General features: G+C 38.0%; 1 protein-coding gene across 2 annotated transcripts in view; it reads left to right on the plus strand.

Annotated features, from left to right (window-relative positions):
• The window catches only part of LOC311616691 (putative selection and upkeep of intraepithelial T-cells protein 1 homolog), a 166,487-nt gene extending 155,182 nt beyond the window's left edge, over positions 1-11,305 (plus strand). For both annotated transcript variants that reach the window (XM_084872367.1, XM_084872368.1), the window contains exons 7-9: positions 5,193-5,297; positions 8,522-8,644; positions 11,027-11,305. In XM_084872367.1, coding sequence (XP_084728493.1) covers positions 5,193-5,297; positions 8,522-8,644; positions 11,027-11,043 — 245 coding nt within the window. In that variant the 3' untranslated portion in view covers positions 11,044-11,305. The remainder of the gene's footprint in view (positions 1-5,192; positions 5,298-8,521; positions 8,645-11,026) is intronic.
• The last annotated feature ends 2,025 nt before the right edge of the window (positions 11,306-13,330 follow it).

Below are 13,330 nucleotides of genomic sequence, written 5' to 3' on the forward strand. Positions count from 1 at the left end.
TGACATTAGTTTCCAGGATGTTTTTTATTTCTTCTTTTATCTCTTTGGTAACCTAATCAGTGTTTAATAGCATGCTATTTAACCTCCAAATGTTTGATTTTTTTCATTGTTTTTATTGTAGTTGATTTCTAGTTTTATGCCATTGTGATTTGAGAAGATGCTTGTTATGATTTCCATCCTCTTGAATTTGAAGAGACTTTGCTTGTGTCCTAACATGTTGTCTATCTTTGAAAATGTTCCATGTCACTCAATAAGAATGTATATTCTTTAGCTTTGGGGTGAAATATTTTGAAGATGTCAATTAAGTCCATCTGATGTAGTGAGTCATTTAGGATTGTTGTTTCTTTGCTGATTTTTTTTAGTTAGAGTATTTATCCAGTGGTGTCAGTGTGGTATTAAAGTCCCCTACTATGACTGTATTCCTATCATTCTCTCCCTTGATATCTTCCAGAAATTGTTTTATGTATTTGGGTGCTCCTGTATTGGGTGCATATATGTTTACCAGAGTTTTATCTTCTTGTTGAATTGCTTCCTTTAGTATTATGTAGTGACCTTCCTTATCTCTTATATGATCTTTATTTTGAGGTCTATTTTGTCAGATATAAGTATTGCAACCCCAACTTTTTTTTCCTTTCCATTTGCCTGAAAATTTTTTTTCCATCCTTTCATTCTCAGTCTGTGAGAATCCTTCGTTCTGAAGTGGATCTCTTCTAGACAGCAAATATATGGGTCATGTTTTCTTATTCATTCAGCTTCCCTATGTCTTTTAATTTAAACGTTTAATCCACTTATGTTTAATGTTATTATTGATAAGTACTTGTTTGTCATCTTTTTTATTTATTTTAATTTTAATTTTTATTGATTTATTTTTAATTTTTAAAAATATATATTTTATTGATTTTTCACAGAGAGGAGGAGAGAGGGATAGAGAGTTAGAAACATCGATGAGAGAGAATCATCGATCAGCTGCCTCTTGCACACCCCCTACTGGGGATGCGTCCGCAACCAATGTACATGCCCTTGACCGGAATCGAACCCGGGACCTTTCAGTCCCCAGACCGACGCTCTATCCACTGAGCCAAACTGGTCCCAGCCTTATTTATTTTTAATGTCGGTGTTTCTTTTTGCCTTCCTGTTCCTGTTCCTTTTTTTTTTTTTTTTTCTAGCAGTCCCTTTAGCATTTCTTACATTTCTGGCTTGGTGGTAATAAAACCTCTTAGCCTTTTTTGTCTGTGAAGTTCCTGATTCCACGTTCAATTTTGAATGATAGCCTTACTGGGTATAGTATTCTTGGATTTAATCCCTTGCTTTTCATCACTTTGTGTATTTCATTCCATTCTCTTCTGGCCTGGTGTGTTTCTATTGAGAAATCAGTTGATATTTTAATAAGATATCTCTTGTAGGTAACTTTCTCTCTCTCTCTAGTAGCCTTTAAGATTCTTACTTTGTCACTGGTGTTTACCAATTTAATTATGATGTGTCTTGGTGTTGGTCTTTTGGGATTCATCTTGTTTGGGACTCTATGTGCTTTTCAGACTTGCCTAGTTTTTTTTCTTGCCAATATCAGGGAAGTTTTCTGTCATTATTTCTTCAAACAGGTTTTCTATTCCTTGCTTCACCTCCTCTCCTTCTGGTACCCCTATAATGCAAATATTGTTTTGTTTTATGTTGTCCCAAAGCTCCCTTAGGCCTTCCCCTTGGTTTTTAAATTTTCTTTCCAGTTGCTGCTGTTTTTGTGTGTTTTTTTCTACCTTGCCTTCTAGTTCACTGATGCGATCTTTAGCCTCTTCTAGTCTACTGTTTAAGCCTTCTATTGTGTTCTTTATTGCAGCTATGTCATTCTTCGTTTCCTCTTGGTTCCTTTTTATGGTGGCATTTTCAGTTAGCTCCTTATAATTCTCATTGAGTTGTATATATTTATCCTTGCGTTTTGTGTATTGTCATCCAGTCATTTGAGCATCCTTATAACCATTATTCTGAATTCTTTCCCTGAAATGTTACAAGCCTCATTTTCATTTGTCTCCCTTTCTGGTGATTCCTCTTTTTATTTCCTTTGGGGATTGCTTTTTTTGTCTTCCAATGTTTTGCTGTAATGTTTTAATCATAGATCTGATTGTTTTGCTACCAGGTTCTTTTGGGAATGGTGCTAATGTTGTGATCTATCAGGTCTCCTGGGATTGGTAATATAGTGTAGCTCCCTACTTGAGGTATTTGGGTTCTCTTGATGTATGCCTGCAGGCTGGAAAGGTGCAACTGTGATGTCTAGAAGTCAGCAGCCATGAAAGGGGTGTTCCAATTTTTGCTGTCTTGCACCCTTGTTTGAAATTCCAAGTTCCCAGCAGCAACTCACAGTGACACCCAGGAACCATATTGTTGGGGTAGTGGGGCTTAGGAGGTCTGTGCTCTGGAAAGGCATGGCTGTGGTGTCCAGAATTCTGTAGTTGTGGTGTGGGCAGACTCAGCTTTTGCTGCTGTCTCCATGGTTGGATACACATACCCCCAGTGGTGGCTCACAGGGGCTCCCATGGTGTATTTGCCAGCATGGTGTACTGATGTACTCTAAAGGGCCTGGTGCAGAAGCCATGTGATTGTGGTGTCAGTGGGCAGGTATTCCAGAAGAGGGAATTCAGTTTCTACAGCCCAGCAGTGTGTTTATGTTTGTATAATTGTGCTCCCAGCAGGGGCTCACAGTGGCACCCAAGGGCTGTCTATGGAATGGTGGGCTTTGGAGGCCTGTGTGCTGGAAAAGCATGTGACTCTGGTGTCCAGAGTTCTGCAGCTGTGAGGTGGGAAGACTCAGTTTTTGCTGCTACACCTATGGTGGCAACTCACAGGGGCACCCACAGTGTCTTTGCCAGCATGGTACCCTGAAGCACTCTGTAGAGCCCTGTCACTGAAGCCACACAATTGAGGTGTCTGTGTGCAGGTATCCTGGATGACTGAATTCAGAATTCCTACTGCTGGGGGAGTGTATCCATGTTATCCAAGATCATACCTAGTGGGGGCACACAGTGGCTCTCAAGAGTGCCCTGTGGATTGATGGGATCAGGGGGCCTGCTCACTGAAAATGCATGACTGTGGCAGTATACTTGCCAGCACAGAGTTCTGACACACTCTGGGGGGCCCTGGGGCAGAAGTTGCACAGCTGGGGTGTCTATTTGCAGTTATTCACGAAGAGGGAATTCAAATTTCTACTGAAGGACAGTGCACCCTTATCTGTACAAAACCACACCCAGCAGGGGCTCACAGTGGCTCCCAAGAGCTGCCTTTGTAGTGGTGTGCCCAGGAGGCCTGCTCACTGGAGATGTGCATCTGTGGTGTCCAGACGTCTTCAGCTGGGGAGGGGGGAAGTTTCACTTATTGCTGTGGGAGTGGTGCCCCCTTGGAGGTGGAGGTCCCAGGATCTGCAGGACTGTGGGTGGGGCAGCAGGATTTTGGCTGGAGTGGAAGCTGAGTCATGGGCAGTGTCCAAGGTCTATCTGGGTGGTGGCCCTGATGAGTTTCTAGAAGTGGCTGCTCTCCCCTTCAAGATGGTGTAGGCTAAGTGCCCTAGCCCCACAGTCTGGAAAGTGCCTGCAGTGATGGTAGTCTCTCCCTGTCCAAGAGAGCCTGGTTTGCCTGCCCCTGATGCTCCTGCTGGATTTAACTGTCATTCACTCATTCACACATCTACCACACACTCTCCTTTCATCTCGTCACTCACTCAATTCCTCTCCCTCACCTCCATCCTGCCAGCACCATCTTTTTAGAGTTTCACTTTGAATATTTCTTGCCAATCTCTCCTGGCCTTCAAAGTTTCTTTTGAGAAATCAGCTGAATATCGTATGGAAACTCCATTTTAGGTAACTTACTACTTTTCTTTTGCTGCTTTTAAGATACATTCTTTGTCTTTAACCTTTTGTATTTTAGTTGAAATGTGTCTTGATGTGGGCCTCTTCAGGTTCATCTTGTTTGGGATTTTGTGCAAAATAGAAACAAAACCCACATTCCTTTCTGGATTTTCTCTACTCTATGCCAAGTATTTATAGTTATTTTTTTGCAATATGTGTCTCAGAATTACCCAACAATCTTATCATTTTCCTCTAGGAATGTTATGAATCAGTAAGTGAATCTTTTCTTTAATCTAGCTTGATACAAGAAATTATTCTATATAATAAAAGTCTAATATGCTAAGTGTTCAGTCATACAGTCATCCATTCAACCAATCAAAATGTAATGTGCTAATGATATGCTGTGGCTGCTCAACTGTTCACTATGACATGCACTGATCACCAGGGGGCAGACAGTTGACTGGTTGACTAGTCGCTAAGACATGCAGTGAGCACCAGGGGGCAAATGCTCTGATTGGTAGGTTAGCTTGCTGCTGAGATGTGGGCAGATTGGGACTGAGCAAGACAGGCCAGACACATCCTAGAGCCCTCCCGCAGTCTCTCCCTGCCTCACTAACTGCCTGCATCCTTCCCTAGCCATGATTTGCACTGGTGCAGTCCTTCAGCCTGGCCTGTGCCCTCTTGCAATCCAGGGCCCCTTGGGGTATGCCAGAGAGCTGGTTTTGGCCCGATCTCACAGGCCAGAACAAAAGACCCCACTAGTGCATGAATTCGTGCACCGGACCTCTAGTAGTTTAATAAGAAGTGTTGTCTAGCCTTGAAATGATATTTCTCACACTTCAGTCAGCTCCCTAGAAATAAATATTCAAGTAAATAGTATCTGAATAGCAGGGATGCTGTGGAGAAGAGCCTTGTATTATAACTTAAGGCTTTTACATCTATAAAATTCTTGGCTTCCAAGGCATATTTTGTTGTGTGAACTAACAATAATTTCCCAACACTAGTATTTTGTTGGTCCCATAAACTTTAGACCCTTAAATATTTACATATTAGTGACCAGGCCCCTAGATCTTATTTCCAGGCTGATTACATGCTGCTCCGAATGGGAGAAGTAAGAAGAGGTCATTCTTCCTAACCCTGCTCTGTCCCTAGCCTAAATGACTGTGAGCACTGATTCCTGGCTTTATCTTTACCCACATTCCTGCCCTTCATACCTGAGCTCTGACAGAGGTTGAATATCTCTATGTAGGCATAGCAATAGACCTTTAAAATTTTTTCTGTACTCAGGGATACATTGTTGTTATTCCACTGTATCCCTAAATTCTTCCTTCCTTATTCTTTTTCTCTTTGACTCTTTTTCAGATACACAAAACATTTGCCACATTTTTTGGGAAACGGCGTTGGAGTGTTTACCATTCCTGATGCATGCTAGTATCTTTCCTATCTACTGGTATCTGCGGGATAAAGGTAAGTGTAACTAGAAAAGTGAGACTTTTTTTAGGTCATCTCTTCTTTGGCTGGTACCCTCTTCACTAGAAGATATTTTCATAAAGCTTAGTGACATTTAAAGTAACAGGAAGAGGAGTCAGAGTTCAGGTGATATCTAAAAGTCTTCAGATTCTGTTCCCTGAACTGTTAGAGGCCAGAGTTTTAGGCAGTACTGATTGTGTATGTCTGCCACTACTTATGGTGATATTTGCTGTGCACCAAGGGAAAGATAGATTTCTTCAGATTTTATGGACATTTAATTCAATCTTATGAAGTCCAGACACTCATTTACAAAACACAGTTACTGATGTCACCTATACGTTGGTTCTAAACCCATGATTCAAAACATTTTTGAGTTATGGATCTTTGAAAAATTAATAAAAAATATAAAACCATAATTTTATTTATTTTATTTTCTACTCAGTATCAAAACTATTGAAAGCTTATCATTTTGCCTATATACATATATATATGCTATTAGAACTATAATTATAATATATTAGAGGCCTGATACATGAAGATTTGTGCAAGAATGGGCTTTCCTTCCTCTGGCTACTGGCACTGCCTTCACTCTGGCCCAGAGCTACCTTTCTGCTTTCCCACACTGTCCAGAGGCCTAGAGAGGCTGGTGGAAGGTTGGGGGGTGGGGGTGCGGAACACCTGTGTCATTGCCATGGCGATGACATAAGCATCCTGCCCCACCTCCAGCTGCTTGGTGCCTGTGTATGCAAATTGACCCACCATCTTTGTTGGGATAATTTACATACTCTCTCCTGATTGGCTGGTGGATGTCACGAAGATATGGTCAACTTCCATCTTTTTTATTAGTGCATGTACTTTATTATGATAGTATCTGGTAATTAGCAATACCTTTCATTCACTTGCAGTTTCTGGGAATTATTTACATAAGACAATGACAAGATAAACAAAAGGATCACTTTATTATTTGGGAGAGTTTTTTCAAATTTATTACTGAACTAGCCCCAAACAAAGCCCATTACATATATTTTCACCTCCAGTTACAAACCCAATCCTCAAATCTTAAGAAATAAATGAGCTGAGAATACAATCCAATCAGAAAGTAGTAATATGTAAGAATGTATAAGATGGCACTCTTTTTTCAACATCATGGGGAAATCTAACTGCCAAAAACACCCTCTGATAACAATATATGTGCTGCAATATCTATCTATCTATCTATCTGTCTATCTATCTATCTATCTATCTATCTATCTATCATCTCACTCTCTATTAAAAATCTATATTTATTTACCAACCATTATTTTCAAGTTATTTTTTAGCTATTTAGAAGCATTCCTAAAGGAAATTCTTCATATAGAGGAAAATAATACAGAAGGAAATTTGGATGTTAGGAATTAAAGAAGAGTAGGAAAAATGATAAACATCTAGGTAAATCTATTAGATATTCTTCTCCTTTTGAGTTCTTTTTTTTTTTTTAATATATTTCATTTATTTTTTTACAGAGAGGAAGGGAGAGAGATAGAGAGCTAGAAACGTCAATGAGAGAGAAACATCCACCAGCTGCCTCTTGTACACCCCCTACTGGGGATGTGCCCGCAACCAATGTACATGCCCTTGACCGGAATCGAACCTGGGACCTTTCAGTCCGCAGACCGACGCTCTACCACTGAGCCAAACCGGCTTCAGCTTCCTTTTGAGTTCTTAAGAAATCCCAGTCAGGGCACATATCTGTACCATTAGATATTTCTCTTCATGTTGTTCCATCACTTGGCACTGGGCACAGGGAAGGACAAAGGAAGAATACAGCAAAGTGGATTTTTTAGTCCATGTAGGGTGCTATAACAGATTGAGTAGCTTAGAAATATAATTGACTCATTAATGAATACAGATGGAGTCATTAGATGGGATGATTAAAATTATAAAAAGGAAAATTAAGTTATTAAAGATACATTATAAGAAAACAAAAGAAGAGTGGAAATGTGTAGATAAAATAGAAAGGTCAAATAAGCACAGAAAAATGTTAGAGATTTGAAATATTAATAAGCAAAAGGGATAATGAAATATTTAAATACAATAATTTTTAGACAGAATAGATTAAAGAATTTAAATCCAATTATGTGCTTTCTGAAAGGGGAACATTAAAGCATAAACATAATTTACTGAGTCTGAAGTGAATTAATACCTTAAATATTTTTGGAAGTTAAAGAAAAGTGTCTTGGATTTCATCTTTTCTTATGGCTGTGTAGTATTCCATCATATATATGTACCACATCTTCATTCAGTCATCTAAGTGAAACTCCATATTTTAACGCATACTATTCCTTCTATTTGGAAGGATATGTCTCTTTCAATTTTTGAAACATATATGAGTATTTTTATAAGATTTTATCTCTTAATTGAAATATCTAAACTTGTTTCTGATTTCTGATGAATGTTGTCATTTAACAGATATTTAATAAGGGCCTACTATGTTCCAGGCTCATTTCTAAACACTGGGGATTCAACAATGAACAAAAAAAACTAAAAGGCCCTGACCTTCTGGAGCTTACATTTTAGGGACCACATTTTACATTAATGAAATGAAAACCATCATCTTTAACTTCTGTCTAGTCCTTCTAGGGCCTCATCACAATGAAAGCATTTTACAGTCTTGAATTTAGTATCATGGCTCCTTTATCTTTGTTTGTCCATTTGTTACTTAAGTGGATTGAATTTGAGCTCCTTCAACATCATGGTCCTATTCAGTACACATTACATATTCAAATTTAGTTTTCCATCACTGCAATTAAAGACAATTTTGTTTTATTCAAATGGTCAGAGGTCCAATTTATTATCTCTATGATGCTTCTGGAACATTTTGCCTCTGCAGCTCCTAACCAAGTGTATGAAAACAAATGAGTGTATTTTCAGATACTTGTAGACACGTGAGTAGACCCCTCCTGGTGGGCACTCATGACTCAGCCCAAATTCTGTGCACCCTCTGGATCATCTAAACTACCAAGTCTTATCCCGTCATAATGCCTGGAGTTGCTGTCCCAAATTAGGCCTAGGAAAGGCACACTCAAGTAAATGAAGGTTAGAAGGCAGATTTTCCTTTTTCAGTGCTCCTCCTGCCCTTGTTAAGTGGACTGTTTTCTTTATTTGTGCATACTTTCCAGTTTCCGTTTGGTTTTCTTTAAAAAATATATATTGTTGGTGGTTTTTAATTTTCTCTTTTCCAGCCTCTGTTTTGGATGTCGAAGCCCCATTTTATAGTATTTGGATGAGTGATATGTCTGAGATCCTGGGTATACTGATGACATTTTTCACGCTACTCATTTTTGGTCTGCTTTGTACCCTGGAAGGTAAGTGAGATGGTGAGGGTGGGAGCTCTGATGACATTGTCACCTAAACCTCCACCTGAATCCTTTGTATGGTTAACCTGCACACTGAAACTTCTGTTATAGGGTCAAATAAACTCTGAAAAAATGGCATGGGATATCCACATATTTCTTCTCCATCAGCAAGCAGAATGGGGACATTTTAGCAATAACCTCCTGCCTTGCTAAATACTCATCCCATTTCATTACCAAATCCCCTTTCACTGATAGAACACATATGTGTGGGAATGGGGGCTTTACCATTTACATTAAAGACTGGGCAGCACCAGAGAAAGACCTCAGCCCAACCATGCCTAGCTGGTAACCAATTAATTGTTGAAAATTTGCTGCAGATTCACAAAGGAGGTTCCTTTTGACATTTCAATGGAATTCTTCCTTCAACTAAATCATAAGTTTTACATTAATATCATAAGTTATGGTAATGAAGGCACATGTATAGGGAGGGGTGCCATACCATTCATATCATAAGTAATTCTCATGTAAAAATCAATAAAAGCAAAAAGAAAGAGCAGATGTAATAGGCTAAGAGCCAGAGCAACCAATACAGACTTATTTTATACTTTTGTGAATGCTGTGGCTCCAAATCCTAATTAATTATTTAATCATTTTTCTTGTCTCAGACTAATAAATCAATGTAGTTCATTTAGAGACCTGGGGGATATATAGTGAGAAAAAATAAAGACCATATCTACTAGTAAGATGCATACCCTGCCCTTCCAGGCCTGTGAATAAAACTTTGAGGAAAATTCCCACTGACTGCAACTTTTCTCATTTTGCCTCAGTTTGGTATTTTGTTCTAGAGGGTTTTTTGTTTTTGTTTTTGTTTTTTTAAGCATTTCTCCCCATTCTAGTATTGGGAATAGAAAAAGGTGAAGACATTTGGGAAGTCACAGAATCTGAATGTCTGCACCTTATTATTTACTATCTGTGTATTACACCTACAATATCCCAAAAGAAATGATGAACATAGACATGGATGGGGAAATTGCTACTCCTTAGTATTAAAAACTTTTTCTAAAAAAGAGTTAAACTTCAGTAAGTGTAGATTGGCCCTACTGCTATTTAAATTTAAGTTAAGCCTCAGACCATAAACTAAAATGGCACCAAATAATTCAGATCTGTAAGCTCAACAAAGATATTCCCTTTAATTGACCACTCTACTGTGAAGGACGGCTCATACAAATAGGGCAAGCTATCAGAAAGGAAATTAGGACAAGGGCATGAAAGGCCAGACAAATGTGTGTTTGCCCCAAGAAAGGTTTATATTTAGGCTCTTCCTCCTTCCTGATTTAATAATGAAGGCACAAGTACAGGGGGAGGTAGCATACCATCCAGACAATGAGCAATTTCTGTATAAGAGTGCCATGCCAACAGAAAAGAGTGCCATGCCAACAGAAAAGAGCAGAAGTAACAGCATAAAAGCCAGAGAAGGGCTGTACTCATTCTAACACAGGCTCATTTTATTTCCTTCTTGCCACTGCTTAGGGCTTTCCCTTCCGTCTGAGAAAGAATCAGATAAATTCCAATTGGTCATAATTTTTTATTTCATAGCAACGGTGGAGATTTATTGAAGAATGAGTACAGACTCCCACATGGAGAGAGGGAAAGAGTCCCACAGAATGGATTCCCAAGTAGGGAGAGGGGAAAGGGTCCCCCAATTGGTCATAATTTGGTAGTACCCACTACAGCTCTAAGCCCTTGAATTGGGGGTTTCTTTTATGAAAGGGACCAAGTATGTGTCTTGTCCTGGCTTGTTTCTAACTAAGTCAAGCAACTGCAAAGGTGTCAGGCTTCCTTTTCTTGAATTGCACTGCCTAAGGAATGAGTCATAGCTGTGATATTTGAGTTAACATTTCACTTCCAAACCATATCATTTAACTCCCTTAACAAATATATTCTAACTATCCCAATGTGGATTTGAACTACATCTGTCTTGGGAGAGATTCCACTTCCTTGTATAAATGATATACTCCAGATTTGTAGTAGGCAACCCTCAAATTTTGTGACGTGTGTGATATTTAAACCAATATCTTTGCTCCTCTGTATGTATCTCTTCATCCACTCAAAGTTCTTGAATAACACATGTAACTTACATTAAAATGATAGTTGATACTGGTTTCTGCTATAGAATTTAACCCTATAAAGCATTACAATCAAGGACATTCTTTTCCTTCTCCAATTTCATTCTGTCTATAAAATGTAGATTTTTTATCTTGATTTTCATTATCCTCTGAATGTCAGTGAGTACCATCATGGCCTCTGATGTGCACTCCTCCCCATATCTTAAGTTTAACTATACTTGAATCCATGTACCTCCAATAACAACAGTCACTGCTTCTCTAATAGATACTTCACAAGAATGAACATCTGACTACTCATCTGAAACACAGAACACTTTGGAACAATAGAACCAGTGATGAAAACTTTGAGGAAAAGGTATTTTGGACCAAGGACTTGTATTTTTGTATAGAGCCAAATAATTGCCAATGTATGAGAGCAAAATAAAAAATTTCATAGATATTTTGTAGTCTTTCAGTATATTTATTACATAAGTATTTTCCTTGCAAATTTACACGAGAAATTACCTATACCAAGTGTGACCACACCACAATTAAGATCTCAAACAACATAATATCTATATGTAGAAAAGTGATAAGCCAAGAAGCAAATAAATGTACCATAAGATCTAAATATTTTCCTGCAATAATTGCAATGTATCATTATAAGCTATATAAATAAACTTAAATCTCTGATTTTTAAACTGAGACTAAAATTGGGTAAAATTACAAAATAAAATACTTTTGATTCATGACATAGGCTGTGATGGTTATTTGTTAATTTTATGTGTCAACTTACAGAGAACATATTGACAGCTATCAAAGGGGCGGGATGTTGCAGAGCTGAGTGAAAAGATGAAGGGATTAAACAACAACAAAAAGAAACCAATTCATACACAGACATCGGTACAGTGATTACCAGAGGAAAAGGAGGGTAGGGGAAGAAAGAAAAGGATATAGGGGGAATAAATGGTCATGGAAGAAGACTTGACTTATGGTGCTGAACACACAGTACAAAATATAGATGACATATTATAGAAATGTACACCTGAAATCTATATAATTTTATTAACCAATATAACTCCAATACATTAATTTATTAGAAAAAAAACTGTAAATAAAATTTTGTGCATCAACTTGTGACTATGAGCATGTTATTAGAAGAGATTAGCATTTGAATCAGTAGACTGAGTAAAACAGATGGCTCTCACCAATATGGGCAGGCAACATCTAATCCAGTGAGGGCCCAAATAGAACAAAAAAGTGGAGAAAAAGCAAATTTGTTTTCCTTTTTGGGTTGGGATGTCCATATTCTCCTTCCCTTGGATATCAGAACTCCTGGTTCTCAGGCCATTAATCTTAAACTGGGGCTTATTCAACTGGTTCCCCTGGTCCTCAGGCCTTCAGACTTGTGCTGAATTATACCACCAGCTTTCCTGGTTTTCTAGCTATAAAAATGGAAGGTCATGGGATTTCTTGTTCTTCAAGACCACATGCACCTATTTCTGTAATAAATTTTCTATTGGGTATATTTTTCTGGAGAACTCTGATTAATACATATGCTTAAAACTTAATGGTAAAAACATTTTCAATGTAAAAGGATGGAGAAATAAATACTGAGAACATAATAGCTGTATAACTAAGCTAATACTAGTAATTATAAAGAAATTATACTAGTAATTATGTAATTGTTGGTACATAATAATAATAGGTATCAGTGTTTTAAATTCTAGTCATTCTGATTGGCATGTAGTGCTCTCTTATTGGAGTCTTAATTTGGATTTCTGTGATGACTACATATACAGTATAACTCAGAATAAAGTATAGGGAAAAGCAATATATTTGACTGTAATGCATTGTCTCAGTGTAAAATGATTAAAAGCAATTGTACATGTCTACATAAGACTTAGAGCGAACTGTTGTACCTTAATAAAAAATATCAGAGAAGGAAAAGGTTGGACCTAACACCTCAAAGAAATATTTTTTTGAGAATGTGGAATTTAAATTGGTGATTTAAGATGTTAACTTTTGGGACTTAGAAAAGAAGAGAAAATACAAGAGGGGGATACTGAGTAAGGCTAAGTAAGAAATAGAGGGTTTTTTTTGTAAGATTGGTTTGTTTTTTTAAGCAGTCTTGCTTCTCTCCTAAGTTCTTGGTAATTTGAAAAGGTCCACTGTGAGATCTGTATGATTGGATCAGAACTAGGAACATCCTAATATATAGTTCACTGAATGACATAGCTAAATAAGTTGTGGAGTTTGAGTGGTGGTTCAGTATATTTTGATAGGATTGACCTTAAAATAAGAAGAGGCAAGGAAACTTGTGATTTCTTGATCTCTCTCTCTCTCTCTCTCTCTCTCTCTCTCTCTCTCTCTCTCTCTCTCTCTCTCTCTCTCCTCCCCACCCCTCCACAAAGAAGACGTCATGAGAACACACAGTGAGATTATGGTTACCTACAAGCCAGGAAGAGGTACCTTACTACAAATTGATCTTTAACTTTTGGTTTCCAGAACTTTGAGGAAATAGATGTTGCTTATTTAAGTCACCTAGTCTATAGTGTTTTGTTATGGCACCCCAATCTGAGTGATGCAT

Source organism: Pipistrellus hanaki, assembly GCF_964339955.1.
Source record: "Pipistrellus hanaki genome assembly, chromosome: 2".
NCBI classification, from domain to species: Eukaryota; Metazoa; Chordata; class Mammalia; order Chiroptera; family Vespertilionidae; genus Pipistrellus; species Pipistrellus hanaki.